Source organism: Castor canadensis, chromosome 1 (assembly GCF_047511655.1).
Source record: "Castor canadensis chromosome 1, mCasCan1.hap1v2, whole genome shotgun sequence".
NCBI classification, from domain to species: domain Eukaryota; kingdom Metazoa; phylum Chordata; class Mammalia; order Rodentia; family Castoridae; genus Castor; species Castor canadensis.
In genome coordinates, this window is record NC_133386.1 from 192,223,373 (window position 1) to 192,239,103 (window position 15,731).

Below are 15,731 nucleotides of genomic sequence, written 5' to 3' on the forward strand. Positions count from 1 at the left end.
AAAATACACAGTAATTTTGTTAATACTTAACAGAACATTAAGGTTAGTAGTATCTCATTAGTTTCTTGTTTATTTTTTAAAGTTCAGTCATTTGGAAAAGCAAAGTATTTTTAGCATGCTGAATTTGAACAAATCCTATCATAAATTAATTAAAAATTGGGTTCTTTTATTGGATTTAATGGACACAATATGTTCTCAAGAATACACACAAATTATAGGAACAAAATATAAAATTAGACACTTCACCTAAAAAGATACACTAATAAAAATTTAAAATTATATGTAAGCTCACTTAAAAAATGATTTACTGATATAAATTCACATCATAAGATTTTTTAATGAGAATATTTAATGATACTTATTGAATTCACAATCTTGAACAACTACAATAAATAAAGTCACAATAAAGTCAAAGTTGAAAGCCAACTGTCTCTGACAATTACTGGATAATCTCCAGACATTTCATTAAGCTCTCAATGCTTTAGGGATAATCAACAAATTATTTAGCATCTCCTCAGGGAAAGTCTCAAAAGTTCTAAAAATCTGGCATAAATTGCTCTCAAAAACCCCACTTTAAGAAACACATGGGGAAATCAAAAGAGTGGATTCTTTACAGGTAACAAAGACAGTTTTCTTTTGATATCTAATGTTACCAGAATGCACAGAAATGCTCACATTTTGCATTGGCTTTGCCACTAAATATAAATAACCATTTGTCATTCAGTTTCTGTGCTTTCTACTACACTATGATTCCTGAGCAGAAAAAAGATCTCTCTCACTTTTCCTTAATGCTGAATTTTGAACATTATTGTTTAGGCTGAGATGATAAATGCTCATATGGATCCTTGAAACACACAGTTTGTATTTTCATAAAAAATATTCATATATATGTATATAATTTCAAATATAATGGAGAATTGAGAGGTGATGAAGGATAAATAAGGGGGCATGGGGTTTTTTTTTAATGAAAAAAGAATCTGAAATAGCAGTGATTCAACATGTCCTCAGTGATTTTTCCTTCCTGTAAACCTCTGAAAAAACATAAAGTGCTAATGGTTATGTGAATTTACTCATAGATGTAATTATTTCCAGACTTATTGATGAAGAAAATGGAGTTTTCACCTCACATTGAGTTATGAATGTGTTATTTGAGTATCAGGAAGTAGTTAATTGTCTAGTTTTATGGTAACGATAAGGTGTTCATTTTTCAATGAAATCTGACTGAATTTTTCTGAATGTAGTTTTTAAAAATAAAATTAAATTCTTTAGTAAAGATAGTAAACTATGAAAAAAGTAATTGGTTTCTTTCTATTGAACCTCAAGACTTTTACAAACATTTCCATATTTCCTTACTTGTAGGAAAACTGATACTTGAGGTGTGTTCTTTAGTTCTTAACTTTTTATAACTGCAAATCAAACTAAACCATTACAAATAAATCAAGATTTAGATGACTTCTTATTGTATTTATTGTAGGTATTTCACTAATCTAACATGCTTTTCTGTATTCAGTGTAAGGAAGAGTCTCTATGAAGTAGGAGAGTATATTAGGTAGCTACAGCTTTAGATACAATATTTAAGTGAACAATGTACAAATTACATGTAATAACCCTCACACATAATCTTATAAAATTCTGTGTTTGTAGATGGTTAATCAAACACTACTGTTCTTACTATAAAGTGTATCATTTTTATTTCTGTTTTTTATTCAGCAAAAAAAGTTACTCAAAATTTTATACAAAATTAATAATAGTCTTACCTTAAGGTCCAATCCACCTGCTACTAAGCTATTCTGTAAGTCTTTGGATTGTTGAGGATATTCATATATCCTCATATATATATATATATATATATATATATATGAGGATATATATATATTCATATACATTTTCTTTGATTATGCCATGTTATCCTGCATTGTGTCTTATATTGTATTTGGATGCTGTTCTCCTGGAATTAATAGAAAAAAGGATTTCAAATCATATCCAGAGATCCATGTTCATGTAATCTTTATTTTATTTTGTCTCTATCGTATAGTATACCATAATAAAGTTTGTACACAATATTAATCATTAAAATTTTAATATAAAAGTTGTCAACATTTTTTTTATTTTATTGTTTTATTATTCATATGTGCATACAAGGCTTGGGTCATTTCTCTCCCCTCCCGCACCCCCTCCCTTACCACCCACTCCACCCCCTCCCTCTCCTCCCCATGCCCTCAATACCCATCATAAACTATTTTGCCCTTATCTCTAATTTTGTTGAAGAGAGAGTATAGGCAATAATAGGAAGGAACAAGTGTTCCTGGTTGAGATAAGGATAGCTATACAGGGAGTTGACTCACATTAATTTCCTGTACGTGTGTGTTGCCTTCTAGGTTAATTCTTTTTGATCTAACCTTTTCTCTAGTTCCTGGTCCCCTTTTCTTATTGGCCTCAGTTGCTTTTAAGGTATCTGCTTTAGTTTCTCTGTGTTAAGGACAACAAATGCTAGCTAATTTTTTAGGTGTCTTACCTATCCTCACCCCTCCCTTGTTTGCTCTCACTTTACCCTTTAAAATGTAGCATCATTTATCCTAAGAGAAATTGGATATTTTGTTATATAAATCAATCCTAATTTTCTCATATTTACTCTTTTTTTTTTTAGGCTCTTGAATCTAACGTATATCTGACTTGAATGAAAATGCCAACAGAGTAACATAAATTATAAGTAAATTTATATAAATGTAGACATGAAAATTTCCAATAGTAATAAAAATAAAAGGAAAGAAATCCAAAAATAATGCACTGTCTAATTTTACTCTAGGGGTAGTGGATGTAGAGATTGGGATAAGTTACACATAGTACATCCTATTTGACCTATTCTTCATCTATTCATTATTTTAGTCCTGAAAAAGAAGTTAAGACACTGTGCAATGGGATATATACATATAAAAGTTAAGGTAAGTTACTGTCACCGTTTAAAAAATTATACATGTATATGACGCTTGGGAATAATTTTCAGATAGCACAGACTTAATGACTATTCAATACTCTTTCATCCATTACTCAACCCCTGCAATGATATGTTGGATTTGTATATATGAATAGTTTTGGAAAACTTCTACTTGGGAGGCTGCGATGAGGAGGATCACACGTTTGAGACAACTCTAGCACAAAGTTTGCAGACCCCATCAAAACCAACAGCCATTTGAGGTGGTATGTGCCTATCATCCCAGCCATGTGAGAGGCTGACATTTATGCCAGCCAAGGCAAAAATAGTTTGCAAGATCCCATCTCAAAGAAATAAATCTGTGCATGATGGCTCACATCTTTCATCCCAGCTATAAGGAGAAGCTTAAAATAGAAGGATCATGGTCCAACATGGCCTTGGCAAAAAAAAAGTGGGACTCCCACCTGCAAAATAACCAAAACACAAATGGCTAGAGGTGTGGTTCAAGCCATAGAGTGCTTGCCTACCAAGGGCACATCCACCAGTAAGCCAGTGGGATACTTCAAACCCCAGTACTACCACCAAAAAAAAAGTTTTAGAGAATTTATATTGTTTGCAAAATAATGCTTGTATACAGTATATGGTAAACTAATAAGATTGCTTGTACATATATATTTCACTGTTTTCTTTCTTCTGACAAAGACAATTACCAGTGTCATCTGTTAATTTTCTTATTCATACATCTGTCCAATATCTGTCAGGCATATGTCTGTTGTTTGAATTAGGGAAATAATGAATTTTTTAAATTTGTCATCAAGTACACATGTAACTGTGGAATGTATTATGCCATGGTTTCAAATGACATTATGTAATTTTAATTACATATGTGATAAGTAGTAAACTTGAAGAAGTATAGTTACTCAAAATTTTGACACCCAAAATTTCTACAAATTTAAATCTTTTATATTTATCTATTGCTATAAAGCTACATCTCAATCTCTAACTATTTATATATACCAATTGGTATGTAAAGTAGATATTTGCTATTTTGTATTGAATATTGTTTGGGCTTAGATATTGGTTAAAGTAGGATTTATTAAACCCCAAATTTCTCTAGGCATTGAGCAATCTTGAGAAATGTTGCTTTGTGAGTAAAACAACCCTAACTGAGAACCATTAATCTTTCTCTCTTCCTCTCTCTCTGTAAATATAAATTATTACAGAAATTTTAATGATGACTGTTTTCAAATAGTCTAAATATAAAAGTTTAGCTGTATCTTATTTACATCAATTTGCATAATAAAAGTCCCCCAAGTAATAATACTTGAAAGTTATTGACTATGCTGATTTAGCAATCCACAATAGGTTTTCTGATAAACCAGGATGGAGAAGCACAATCTGACGGAAGTGAGTAAATTCATTCTGATGAGCATCACAGATCATCCTGTGCTGCAGGCTCCATTATTTGGACTGTTCCTCATCATCTACATAAGCTTAACAGTAGGCAACTTGGGCATGATCATCTTTACCAAGGTGGACTCCAGGCTAAAGACTCCAATGTACTTTTTTCTCAGACACCTGGCTCTCACTGATCTTGGTTATTCTACAGCTGTGGGACACAAAATATTGTTGAATTTTGTTGTAGATCAAAACCCAATATCATATTATGATTGTGCTACACAGTTAGCTTTCTTTATTATGTTCACTGGAAGTGAACTTTTTATTCTGTCCGCAATGTCTTATGACCACTATGTGGCCATCTGTAACCCTCTACGCTATAAGAGCACCATGTCACAACAAGTATGTTGGGTACTGGTGGCAATACCTTACCTCTACTGCACATTTATGTCTCTTATAGTTACCATAAAGATTTTCACTTTACCCTTCTGTGGCTACAATGTCATCAGTCATTTCTACTGTGAGAGTCTCCCCTTGTTATCTTTGCTTTGCTCAAATACACATGAAATTGAACTCATAATTTTGGTCTTCTTAGCCATTAATTTGATTTCCTCTCTTCTGATCATTCTTGTGTCCTATCTACTCCTTCTCATAGCCATTCTCAGGATGAACTCAGCTGAAGGCAGGCGCAAGGCTTTCTCTACTTGTGGGTCCCATCTGACAGTAGTCATAGTCTTCTATGGGACTTTGATATTTATGTATGTGCAGCCCAAGTCCAGTCACTCTACTGACACCGATAAAGTGCCTTCCATATTTTACACCTAAGTCATCCCTATGTTGAATCTTTTTATCTACAGCCTGAGGAATAAAGATATAAAATATGCCCTTCAGAGAACTTGGAAAAAAGTATACAGTATCTTCTCTTAAAGATTACATGTAACATGAATCCTACAAATGTGATTTGGATATACACTGGTCCAACTTTACTCCATTATATATAGAAAATATAAGTAAAATTATATAAATTTAAGTGTTTGCATTTTTCTTAAGAGTAGTCAAACATTTAAATGTTTATAAATACCATTGGAAAAAATTAAATGCTTTTCTTTCTTTGAGGAGGAGAGATGAACTATGAATGTAATCATTAAAGACATGTAATAATGCAGTAAATGGGTTTGGAATCTACAGACCATAAGAGCAGATAGCAGAATTGTATGCTTTATGTGAGTGAGGAAGAGTAGAAGGTGCCAAAGACAATTTAAATAGTTATTGTGGTATCCTCCACTAGAGCAATAAAATTTCCACTGTCCATAGGTGTGTCTGTGTTTTTCATATGTTAATACACAGTTTTCATTTAAGGATTTCTGATCATTTCTATAGATTTTATTTAAATCAAATTTGATTACCATATCCATTTCAGTGCATTGTCTTGGTTTTAAGAAATCAGTAAACCAGTGTGCTGAAATGGCCCTATTCCACATAGGGATTTTAGATTTCTTCCCTTTACTCTTCAGTTTCCTGACACTCAAAAATGAGCCCAATGGAGCCAAGTATCTCTACTTCTGTGGCAATGAAAGAGCCCATCACTTAGTTGCCTCATCTAACACTCTGTATTTAACTGCATGTGTATGAGTGGCTGTAACAATTAAGATAAATGGCTTGAGCTCTCTGAGACATGCTTCCATGGATTTGTTCTTCTTGTTCATTTGTGCTGTTTTCTTCCTGGCTTGTTTTTGGTTCCATACTGCCTGTGTTCTCAATGGATTATTTCTAATCCTTTCCCCTCTACAGGAGAAACATAACACTTTTTTTCAAAATCATATTCTATTTTTCATTCTTGCATGAGTTACCTCATTTCTGATGTAGTAGATTTATTGTTCTGTTAGGGTACAAACTTTAGGGTACCTTTGAGGCTTGCAGCCCACTCAGCCTGAAACCTGCCATGGCTAACATTACCCAAGCCACCACTTACTGGAACAAAGGGAGGTGGGACGATTTCTGGGAACAAGGACTGTTTCTGGTTAATCTTGCTAAAACGGTATGTGAGTCAATGAGTTGAGACACCTGGTGTTTACCAAATTCCTGATAAATAATCTTCAAGTAATCTGGCCCCACCACCAGGATGTGGGAGATATCAGAAATATGTGACCCCACGGACCATAAAAATTGCTGTGTAACCGTGACTAATGTCTAAAAAAATATAAAAGCAGCCTGAGTTTTGTATTCGGGGTCCGTGTTGAAACCCACTGCGTCGGGCGGATACCCGGACCCCAGCTGGCTGGAAATAAACCTCGCTTTGTGGCTTACATTATCGTGAATGTCTTTTTGTTCCTCTGAGGGGTGGTTAACTCTGGACCCCAACAGTTCCATCTTCCTTATAGCTGAATTTTCTCACATTTGTTCTGTAAACAATTCAGTATTCCTTCTCAGGATCCACTCTTTGCAACAATTTAATAATCTGACTTGGAGAAAGCAAACAGTAATCATCCTATACTTTGAACTATGCTATAATTTTAGTGAGACTGTATTATGTTATGTGTTGAAATACATACTTTTCATTTTGTCTGTAAATACTTCATTCATAATCTTCCTTAATCCTCTAAGTGTGTTCACTATTTATTATTCAATATTCATGACCTTTTATTTCATATTTTGTCTCATATTTTATTCATATTTCATATATATATGAATACATGCATTATATATACATGTATATGTATATATACAGAGAGAGAGAGAGAAAGAAAATTAAAGAAACTGAGATTGTCTGTAAAAAGCTACCTTTATTTGATTTTAGGATCTTAACCAGTGGTGTATTGACTTATTCATTTACCGAGATACTAAAACAACTGTTAGAAAAAATCATGGAAACTCAAAATGGAAATTTCATCCAGGATGCCAGAAAAAGGAAGAACCCTCATATACTGTTGATGGAAATGTAAACTAGAGTCACCACTATGGAAATCAGGGTGGTGGCTCCTCAAAAAACTAAAAATGGGGATGGAGAACATGTCGAAATGATAGAATTCTTGCCTAGCAAGTGCATGATTCTGAATTCTAACACAGGTACAAACAAAATACTAAATATAGAGCTACCTTATGACCCTGCTATACCAACCATCCTTGAGTGTATATCAAAATGAGTATAAATCAACATACAAGAGATGTACCTGCACACTCATGTTTACTACAACACTATTCTAAAGACAAGCATTAGAATCAGCATTGGTGCCCAGCAACAGATGAATGGAAAAAGAAAATGAGTTATTTATACAAAATGGATTACTTATTCAGCAGTAAACAGAATGAAATTATGTTGTTTTCAGGGAAATGGGTAGAATTGGAGATTTTCATGTTGAGCCAAACACGAAAAAGCCAAATATTACATTTTTTGCTCATATTCAGAATCTTGATGTAAAATAAAAATAACACAATAATAATAACACAATAATAGATATGAATGTAAAAGGAGGCTGTCTTTGGTGAGTGAAGACAGCATAGTGAAACACACTTCATACTCTTTTAAATAGGTGAGCAGGAAAGAGAGTCAAGGGAATACAACAGAAGAAGTTGAAGTGGTTCAAAGTACAGTGTACACATCTATAGAAATATTATAATGAAACTTGTACATTTAATGTAGGATAACAATAACTTTAAAATGGAGATTTGTATTAAAATGACTGCATTGCACTCCAAAGTCAGGTCCAGATGTCTTGATTGGTGAACCCTACTGTAAGTTTAAGGGTAAGGTCTTGCCACTTCTTAGATGTTCTTACAGAAAACAGAGATGATATATTTTCCCACTCTGTAAGAATAATTCTATAATATAAAAGGCAGATTAATGCATCATATGTGTATAAATAATAAATTTTTATCTGATGAATCTATCAACTTAAAACACAGTAAAATTTCAAGTTGGAGTTTTTGTTTGGTTTTACATTGAAAAAATAATGATCTTACTCACTATATCAAAAATAATAATATCAGGAATGTACCTGTCATCTCAAGGGAAGAATTTTCAATGTTTAAATAACAAAAATTTTGACCAGACTAATATTTAAATGGAGCTTCCTAAGGCTGTTAGTATTCTCCTTTCTCTCCTTCTTTCTCTCCTTTTAAAATAATATTTATTTTATGACATTTTTCTTCCTCAAGGTGTGACTTTTGTCTTGAATTTGAACAGTAACATTTTCTAGAACAAAATTCTATAAAGCTTAACTCTAACAAGGGAGAATAAAGTTTAAACAAAACCTTAAAAGTGCAGAAGAAATGCTAGGCACCAGTGGCTCATGGCTGTAATCCTAGCTACTCAGAAGGCAGAGATCAAAGCCAGACTCTGTCCAACAGTTCATGAGCCTCTATCTAGAAAACAACCAATACAGAAAAAGGTTGGCAGAATGGCTCAAGTGGTAGAGCACTTGCCTTGCAAGCATGAGACCCTGAGTTCAAATTCCAGTATTGTCAAAAAGCAAAATGAAGAAAAGAAAAAGAAAATTACAGAAGCAGAGTATCTCTTCCTAGCATACATTCATACCATAATATTCTGCCTTTGATTGGAAGACTCTTCACAATTATTCACATAATTTCTTCAAATGTCAAAATTAAATAATGATCACTCAAACACATTATTCACATAAATCTTCATGTACCCCAGACATGCATAGGAATGACTGTGTGTGTGCATACACACACAAACACAGATGTGCAATTCAGTATGTAAAAGATCCCTGAACACAACTGAAAATCATGTAGATACATTTTATTCTTTGAAACTTTATGTCTCCACAACAAAAACATTCATAAATATAATGAATGAAAAACCTACTGGCTGGGGAAAATAGTTAGAATTGTTTATTTGCTGAATTAAAACCATTTCTTTTGATATTTTTCCTTAGTTTGGAGGGAAATATTACTTGAGTAAACCACACATCTCCACAAAAAAAGACACAGAATAAGAGAAAAAGAAAGGAAAGAAGGAAGGAAGGAGAGAAGGAGGGAGGGGGGAGGAGAGAAGACAGAAGAAAGGATAGATGTTAGATTAGATAGATGATGATGATAAAATAGAAAGATAGATAGATATAAAGAGATGATAGACAGAAAAGGAAAAAACATGTAAACAGGTATGGTAGTAAGGGTATTAACACTTCAGGGAGAATGATATTCTGCTTACCACATATATTTTATCGCATTTCATGAAACTGCACAATCTAAAATCTTCTACCTGTCTCATTCATTAGAGATTAATATTATATTTTCACAAAGATTGCATCCTGGGTACTAAGTATGTATGTATAAGTACAATATTAGTGCTTTAAAAACTATAGAGAGAGTTTTTTATATGAAAAATAAAACTTATTTGCTTCAAAGCTTTTAGAAGGTAGTATAGAAATAAGCACATACATACTAATTACCACACTTTTACTCAGATATGATGAATCAAACTCTACCAATGGAGGAAGACACAGCTGTCAAATTTTTATGAAGCTAGATAGCAAAAAATAATTAACAGCTCTGATCTATCAGTCAAGGTGAGGCACTGTGATGTTCCATGGCATCTCATGTCTGAGCAATAACAGAAAATTGATGCTGGGACTAGAGAAGGGAGATGCTGGACAGGGTCACAGAGCCTGGTACTGCCTGAGAATAAATGTGAAATATGTGAAGGACCTGGAAAATACACAGGGCCTTCTAGCTGAAGCTGCAACAGAGGCAGTAGCTCTGGAAAACATCGTGACATAAGGATGCCATAGACAGAACACACTTACAGGTGAAACACATTGAATTCCTTCAGGAACTTGAGCATATGATACACCATTCAAATTCAGAAGAATGGTAAATTCCACATTAAAAGTTTAAAACCAAAAATTAACTGAAGAACCATACTTTATCTCTTAAGAAATCCATTTTTTTTGAGACAGGGTCTTGCTATATATTGCCAGCTGACAAAAACTCACTATAAATCTTAAGGTTCCTCAAACTCATAAATCCTTCTGCCTCATCCTCCTGAGTGCTAGTATTATAGCTGTGGTCCACTACACCTGGCATTTGCATTTTGTTTGGAAAGTCTCTGTTCACATACCTCAGTGTTTTGCTTAAATCTAATACTACCACTGTGATCATTTTAGAAAAAAAGTAGAGCAGACAAACTTCAGGACATTAGAATGGTGGAGAATGTTTTCTATATGAACCCAAACACAGAAAACAAAACAAAAAAAATTGGCAAATAGGACTACATAAAACTAAAAAAGAAACAATATTTGAAAACTCTATATTTAATAAGGTATTAATATCCAAAATGTGTAAAGAACTCTGTGGCAATAATAATAATAATAATAATTAAATGAAATCAGACTAAAGATCTGAATAGTACATTTCTCTAAAGAGAACACACATGAAAAATACTCAATATCACTAATTATTATGGGTATCCAAGTAAATACCACAAGGAAATTTCCATCTCTTTCATGTGAGAACACAATTAAGAAGACAATATTCAAAAAAAAAAAAAAAGAACACTATAAAAAACTGGTGAGGATAATCAAGATGTGGAGAAACAACTCATGCACAGTTGGTGGGAATGCAAGTTAATAAGGCTTTATGAATAACAGTATGGAGGCTTCTAAAAAATTAAGGAGAAATAGAAAAATCTGCACAATTCTGCAGTCCCACCATCTACAAAGTAAAGGAAATCAATACATTGAAAAGACACATGCACTCCCTTGTTTACTGTAGCACTAGTCACATTGGCCAGGATGTGGAGTCAACCTAAATGCCCATCAGTACATGAGTGGATTAAAAAAGTTCGGTTACATAACTGAATACAATTAACCCATAAAAACTTGAACCCCAGTCATTGTGATAATGTGAATAGACCCAAGGTCATTATGTTAAGTGAAATAAATCAGGCACAGGACCACAAACAAGGCAAGATCTCACTCATGAGAAGAATCTAAAACCTGATTTCTTAGAAGTTGAAAGTAGAATAGGGAAAGCAGTTTGTGGACAGAATATTAAGGTAGGAAACCAGGGAAATGAAATGAGACCTTCCTTTTACACAATTTTCAAATAAAGAAATTCAAAATAGATTAAAGATTTAAACATAAGATCTGAAAGGAAAATACCCATCACAAGTCATTAGGAAAAATTTTCAGGACTTTTGTTTAGTGATTATTTCATGGATACAACTCAAAAGTCCAGCAACAAAACCAAAATTTGATGAATAGAAGTACATCAAAGTACATAGCAATGAACACAGCTAACAGGAAAAAAGGGCAAATTACAAAACTGAAAATAGTTGCAAATACACTACAAAACTCCAGATTAATGTGGGTAATAAATAAGGAACTGTAAAACCCAATAGCAATGTATATCTAACTTATGCAAAAATTAGAAAAAATAACTTATGCAATATAATATACTTGAATATTCTTTGCTGAAAAGAAAGCGACCAACATGCAAACCTAAAGCAGATGCCAAAGAACACTGCTAACTCAAACAGCAACAGGACAGCATTATGCCAGACCATTTGACTTTTGTTTATTATGAAGTAAGTCATTATGTTGTTATTTTGAAAAATAAATTAAGTGGGTCATATTTCCCCTGGGGCATCTCCTGTGGGCTTCATCACAGTTGAGTGAATGAATATAAACAACCTAAGTTAGCCATATTCACATTGGACTAAAACCTGCATATGTTGATTCGTGGGTAAGAGAAAATCTTAGATAATTTATTAATAATTTGGAAGATAGAATGTAAAAATTTAAGGGTAACTCCATTATTTTGGACTTGACATTTTAGCCAGTAAGCACTGTAGTTCTTGCTTATTTCTTGTGTAAATTGTGAATTTTTATTTCCCTCCTTTTTTGCAAATTTAGTACTTCATCACAAACCCTCAGCTATTACAATATTTACCTTTTATTCAAATTGAATTTGTAGAAGTAGATTCATTCACATTTCATAGTGATCCTATAAAATATATAAAATATTATGTTATGAAATACTTATTTTTCTCTCAATGACTCTCAATCCTTTGAACACATGCTGGTCTTGACTCAATCAAGCAAGTACAATTTTTTCTTTCAGTATCCAGTATTAAGTAGAGATGGCTATAACAAGATACATTTAGTCAAAATATTTCATTTTCACTTATTTTAGGCAAAAAAAGTAAACCTACTGTAATGTAGAAATTGGGATTGTGATAATGTGCATTTTTAAAATATCACTAGAGATCTTTTTTGTTCTCTAAAGGTAAATCAAAGAAAATGTCATAATCCACAATGTATTTCATTGAATTTAATGCAGAGAAAATTTTGTACAATCAACCAAATACAGTGCATTCTATTTTTATTTATTTTCTTTTGGTGGCTCTGGGGTTTGAACTTGGGGCTTCACACTTGATAGATAGGAGTTCTTAGAGCTTGAGTTATTCCACAGCCCTTTTTTAGTTTGGGTTTTTTTTTTTCAAGATAAGGTCCCAGGAACTATTTACCTGGGACTGTCTTCAAACTGTGATCCTCCTGACCTCTGCCTGCTGAATAGCCAGGATTTAAAGCCTGAACCACCCACACAGGCTATTATTAAAGTTATTTGAGTCATATTTTAGCAAATTTATTCCAAAATATTTATGGCAATTTTTATAGTAAATATCCATGTTTATAATCTTCTGGTGTATAGATTATAATAGATGATTCTACACAATCACAATTGACAAATCTTCAATTCTACTCCCACGGTCTTTCCTAATATAATATCTGAAGTATTTGGATGACAAAAGGAATTTCTAAATTATTCTCATGTGATTTAACAGGAAAAGAGCTAACAACATTTAATAACTTTCAGTGATGGATTTCACAATTGTCTTGATGATTTCAAAAATGGCACAATTTCAGTCGCTGCATAACTATCATATTACGATTATTTTGTAGTGAATTCTATGAGGTTTCAGCATGAAGAATGTCACTGAAGTCACTCTATTTGTGTTGAGTGCATTCACAGACAACACTGAGCTGAAGATCATCTTCTTCCTTCTGTTTCTAGCGATTTACATTTTCACTCTCATTGGGAATTTAGGACTGATTTTTCTGGTCATTGGAGATTCCAGGCTCCACAATCCTATTGCTATTTTCTGAGTATTTTGTCTTCAGTAGACAACTGCTATTCCTCAGTTGTCATTCCAAATATGTTAGTAGATTTTAGGTCAAAGAAGAAAGTCATTTCATTCCTTGGATGTGCAGCACAAATATTTCTTGCTGTCATGTTTGGGACCACAGAATGCTTTCTGCTGGCTGCAATGGCTTATGACCGCTATGTAGCCATCTACAACCCTCTTCTCTATTCAGTGAGCATGTCACCTAGGCTCTATATGACACTCATCATCAGTTCTTATTTTGGTGGAATTGTGCATGCTACTATACACACAGTGGCTACATTTACCCTGTCCTTCTGTGGGTCCAATGAAATTAGACACATCTTCTGTGATATTCCCCCTCTCCTTGCAATTTCTTGCTCTGACACTCACAAAAACCAGCTTCTCCTCTTCTATTGTGCTGGTTCTATTGAGATAGTCACTGTTTTCATTGTTCTGATTTCCTATGGCTGCATTCTGACTGCTATTTTGAGGATTCGCTCTGCTGAAGGGAAATGAAAAGTCTTTTCTACATGTAGTTCTCACCTCACTGGAGTGTCTGTTTTTCAGGGTACTGTTCTTTTCATGTATGTGAGACCAAGTTCTAACTATGCATTGGAGCATGACATGATAGTGTCAATATGTTACACCATTGTGATTCCTATGTTGAATCCTGTTATCTACAGTCTGAGGAACAGAGATGTCAATAAAGCAATGCAAAAAGTGTTTAGAAAGAACCTGTTTATAAATAAGCATATTTTTCATACTAAAATTCCATTGAAAAATTAAAAGCAACAATCTATATATAAATATTAACAGGCTATAATGAAATATTTGTATCAAATTACAGGTGCAATTATTTTCTCTGTGGACATATTTTTTAAAATGCCCTCTGTGTTGTTTTAAATGCAAAAAAAATTTGATCACTCATTTGCTTTTCACAATATTCATATTAATATATGAATACTCATAGGAGCTGATACTACCTGTAATAAACAAAATTGCATACATAGAGTCATATATTTATATAATCTTTACCTTTCTTTATATTTGCATAATACTGCAAAGACTCTTAAAGGTGCAATTAGAAAAAAATGTATATTCAATTGGTTTGTACAAACACTATGGTAACCAAATAAAGGAAAGAGCATTGCTCCTACAACTGAGACCATATCTATGGGATCATTGGTACCTCATTGAAGCTCAAATCATCTGCCCCATATGTAAGTCTATGACACAATCTAGTCACACTGTACTTCAGATACCACAGGTAATGGACTCATCATCCTGAGTGTCCTCTCTAGTCCAATGCATAGGGTGAATTTCTTCTTCTTTTCTTATATCATATGTAGCATAGGCCTAAAACCCATTCTTTAATTGCTTGCATTATGTATAGACATGACATTCACAATCCTAAGATTATTTTTAAATTCATGAATGAAAGAAAAGCACAATTCAGAAAGTAATGTATATGACAGGCTGGCAGATTTGGTTCCTGCAAGAAGAGAACGTCCAGCCAGCATCACTGGAATCCTCACAGGCCTGACTCATATTCAGCTTTTGTCTAAATTTTCTTTTCATCACTAACTCTGTAAAGCTCTTGCATATGACACCATTCCTCATTACCCAAGTACAAATATAATACGATGGAAAATTTTCTCTACCATGTTCATGTTTACCTCTGTTTCCAACACATCTCATTTCAGTGTAGATATGTTTACCCAACCTATCAGTTTTTGGGTGCTGTTTTCATTCCTTTCTTCATCTTTGTTAATTTATTTCATATTAATTTTTTATGAACTCATTGTCCCTCAAGAGCTACCTCTATTCATTAATTACATCAGGACAAAATCCCTAGTGCATAATATGCAAGTAAATGGTATTTTTCTTAAATGAGACTAATAAATTTAAACAACACTACAACAGCATAAATACAGTACACCTCTTACCATAATATCTCCTTACATAATTCCTTTCGATATCTTTTCTTAACTTGAAAGGTTCCTCCTTGTTATATGGTTTCTTCTTTCAAATGTCAAAACTATGTCATGGTAATTGATACTCTTTGTCTGTATACATGTAAACCATTACAATTACTGCTGACACCTGTAGGCGCATATGTACACGTGCACATGTGTGTGTGCATATATTTGTGTGTGTTTATATTATTTACCATAGAATAGTTCCTCAAGCACAATTCAAAACAGCAATAAATGATGATTTTATACTTAAAATATTTCAAGTCTGCATCATTGCTGTCAATCACAATTTTAGTAA

General features: G+C 33.2%; 1 protein-coding gene and 1 pseudogene across 1 annotated transcript; both read left to right on the plus strand.

The window, feature by feature from the left end:
* Positions 1-4,315: 4,315 nt before the first annotated feature.
* Positions 4,316-5,155, plus strand: LOC141421728 (olfactory receptor 8K3-like). The gene has a single exon (XM_074069151.1). It carries the CDS (start codon positions 4,316-4,318, stop codon positions 5,153-5,155), a length of 840 nt encoding a protein of 279 aa, XP_073925252.1.
* Positions 5,156-13,275: 8,120 nt separating this feature from the next.
* On the plus strand, positions 13,276-15,350 carry LOC141418122 (olfactory receptor 5T7-like; annotated as a pseudogene).
* Positions 15,351-15,731: the final 381 nt, after the last annotated feature.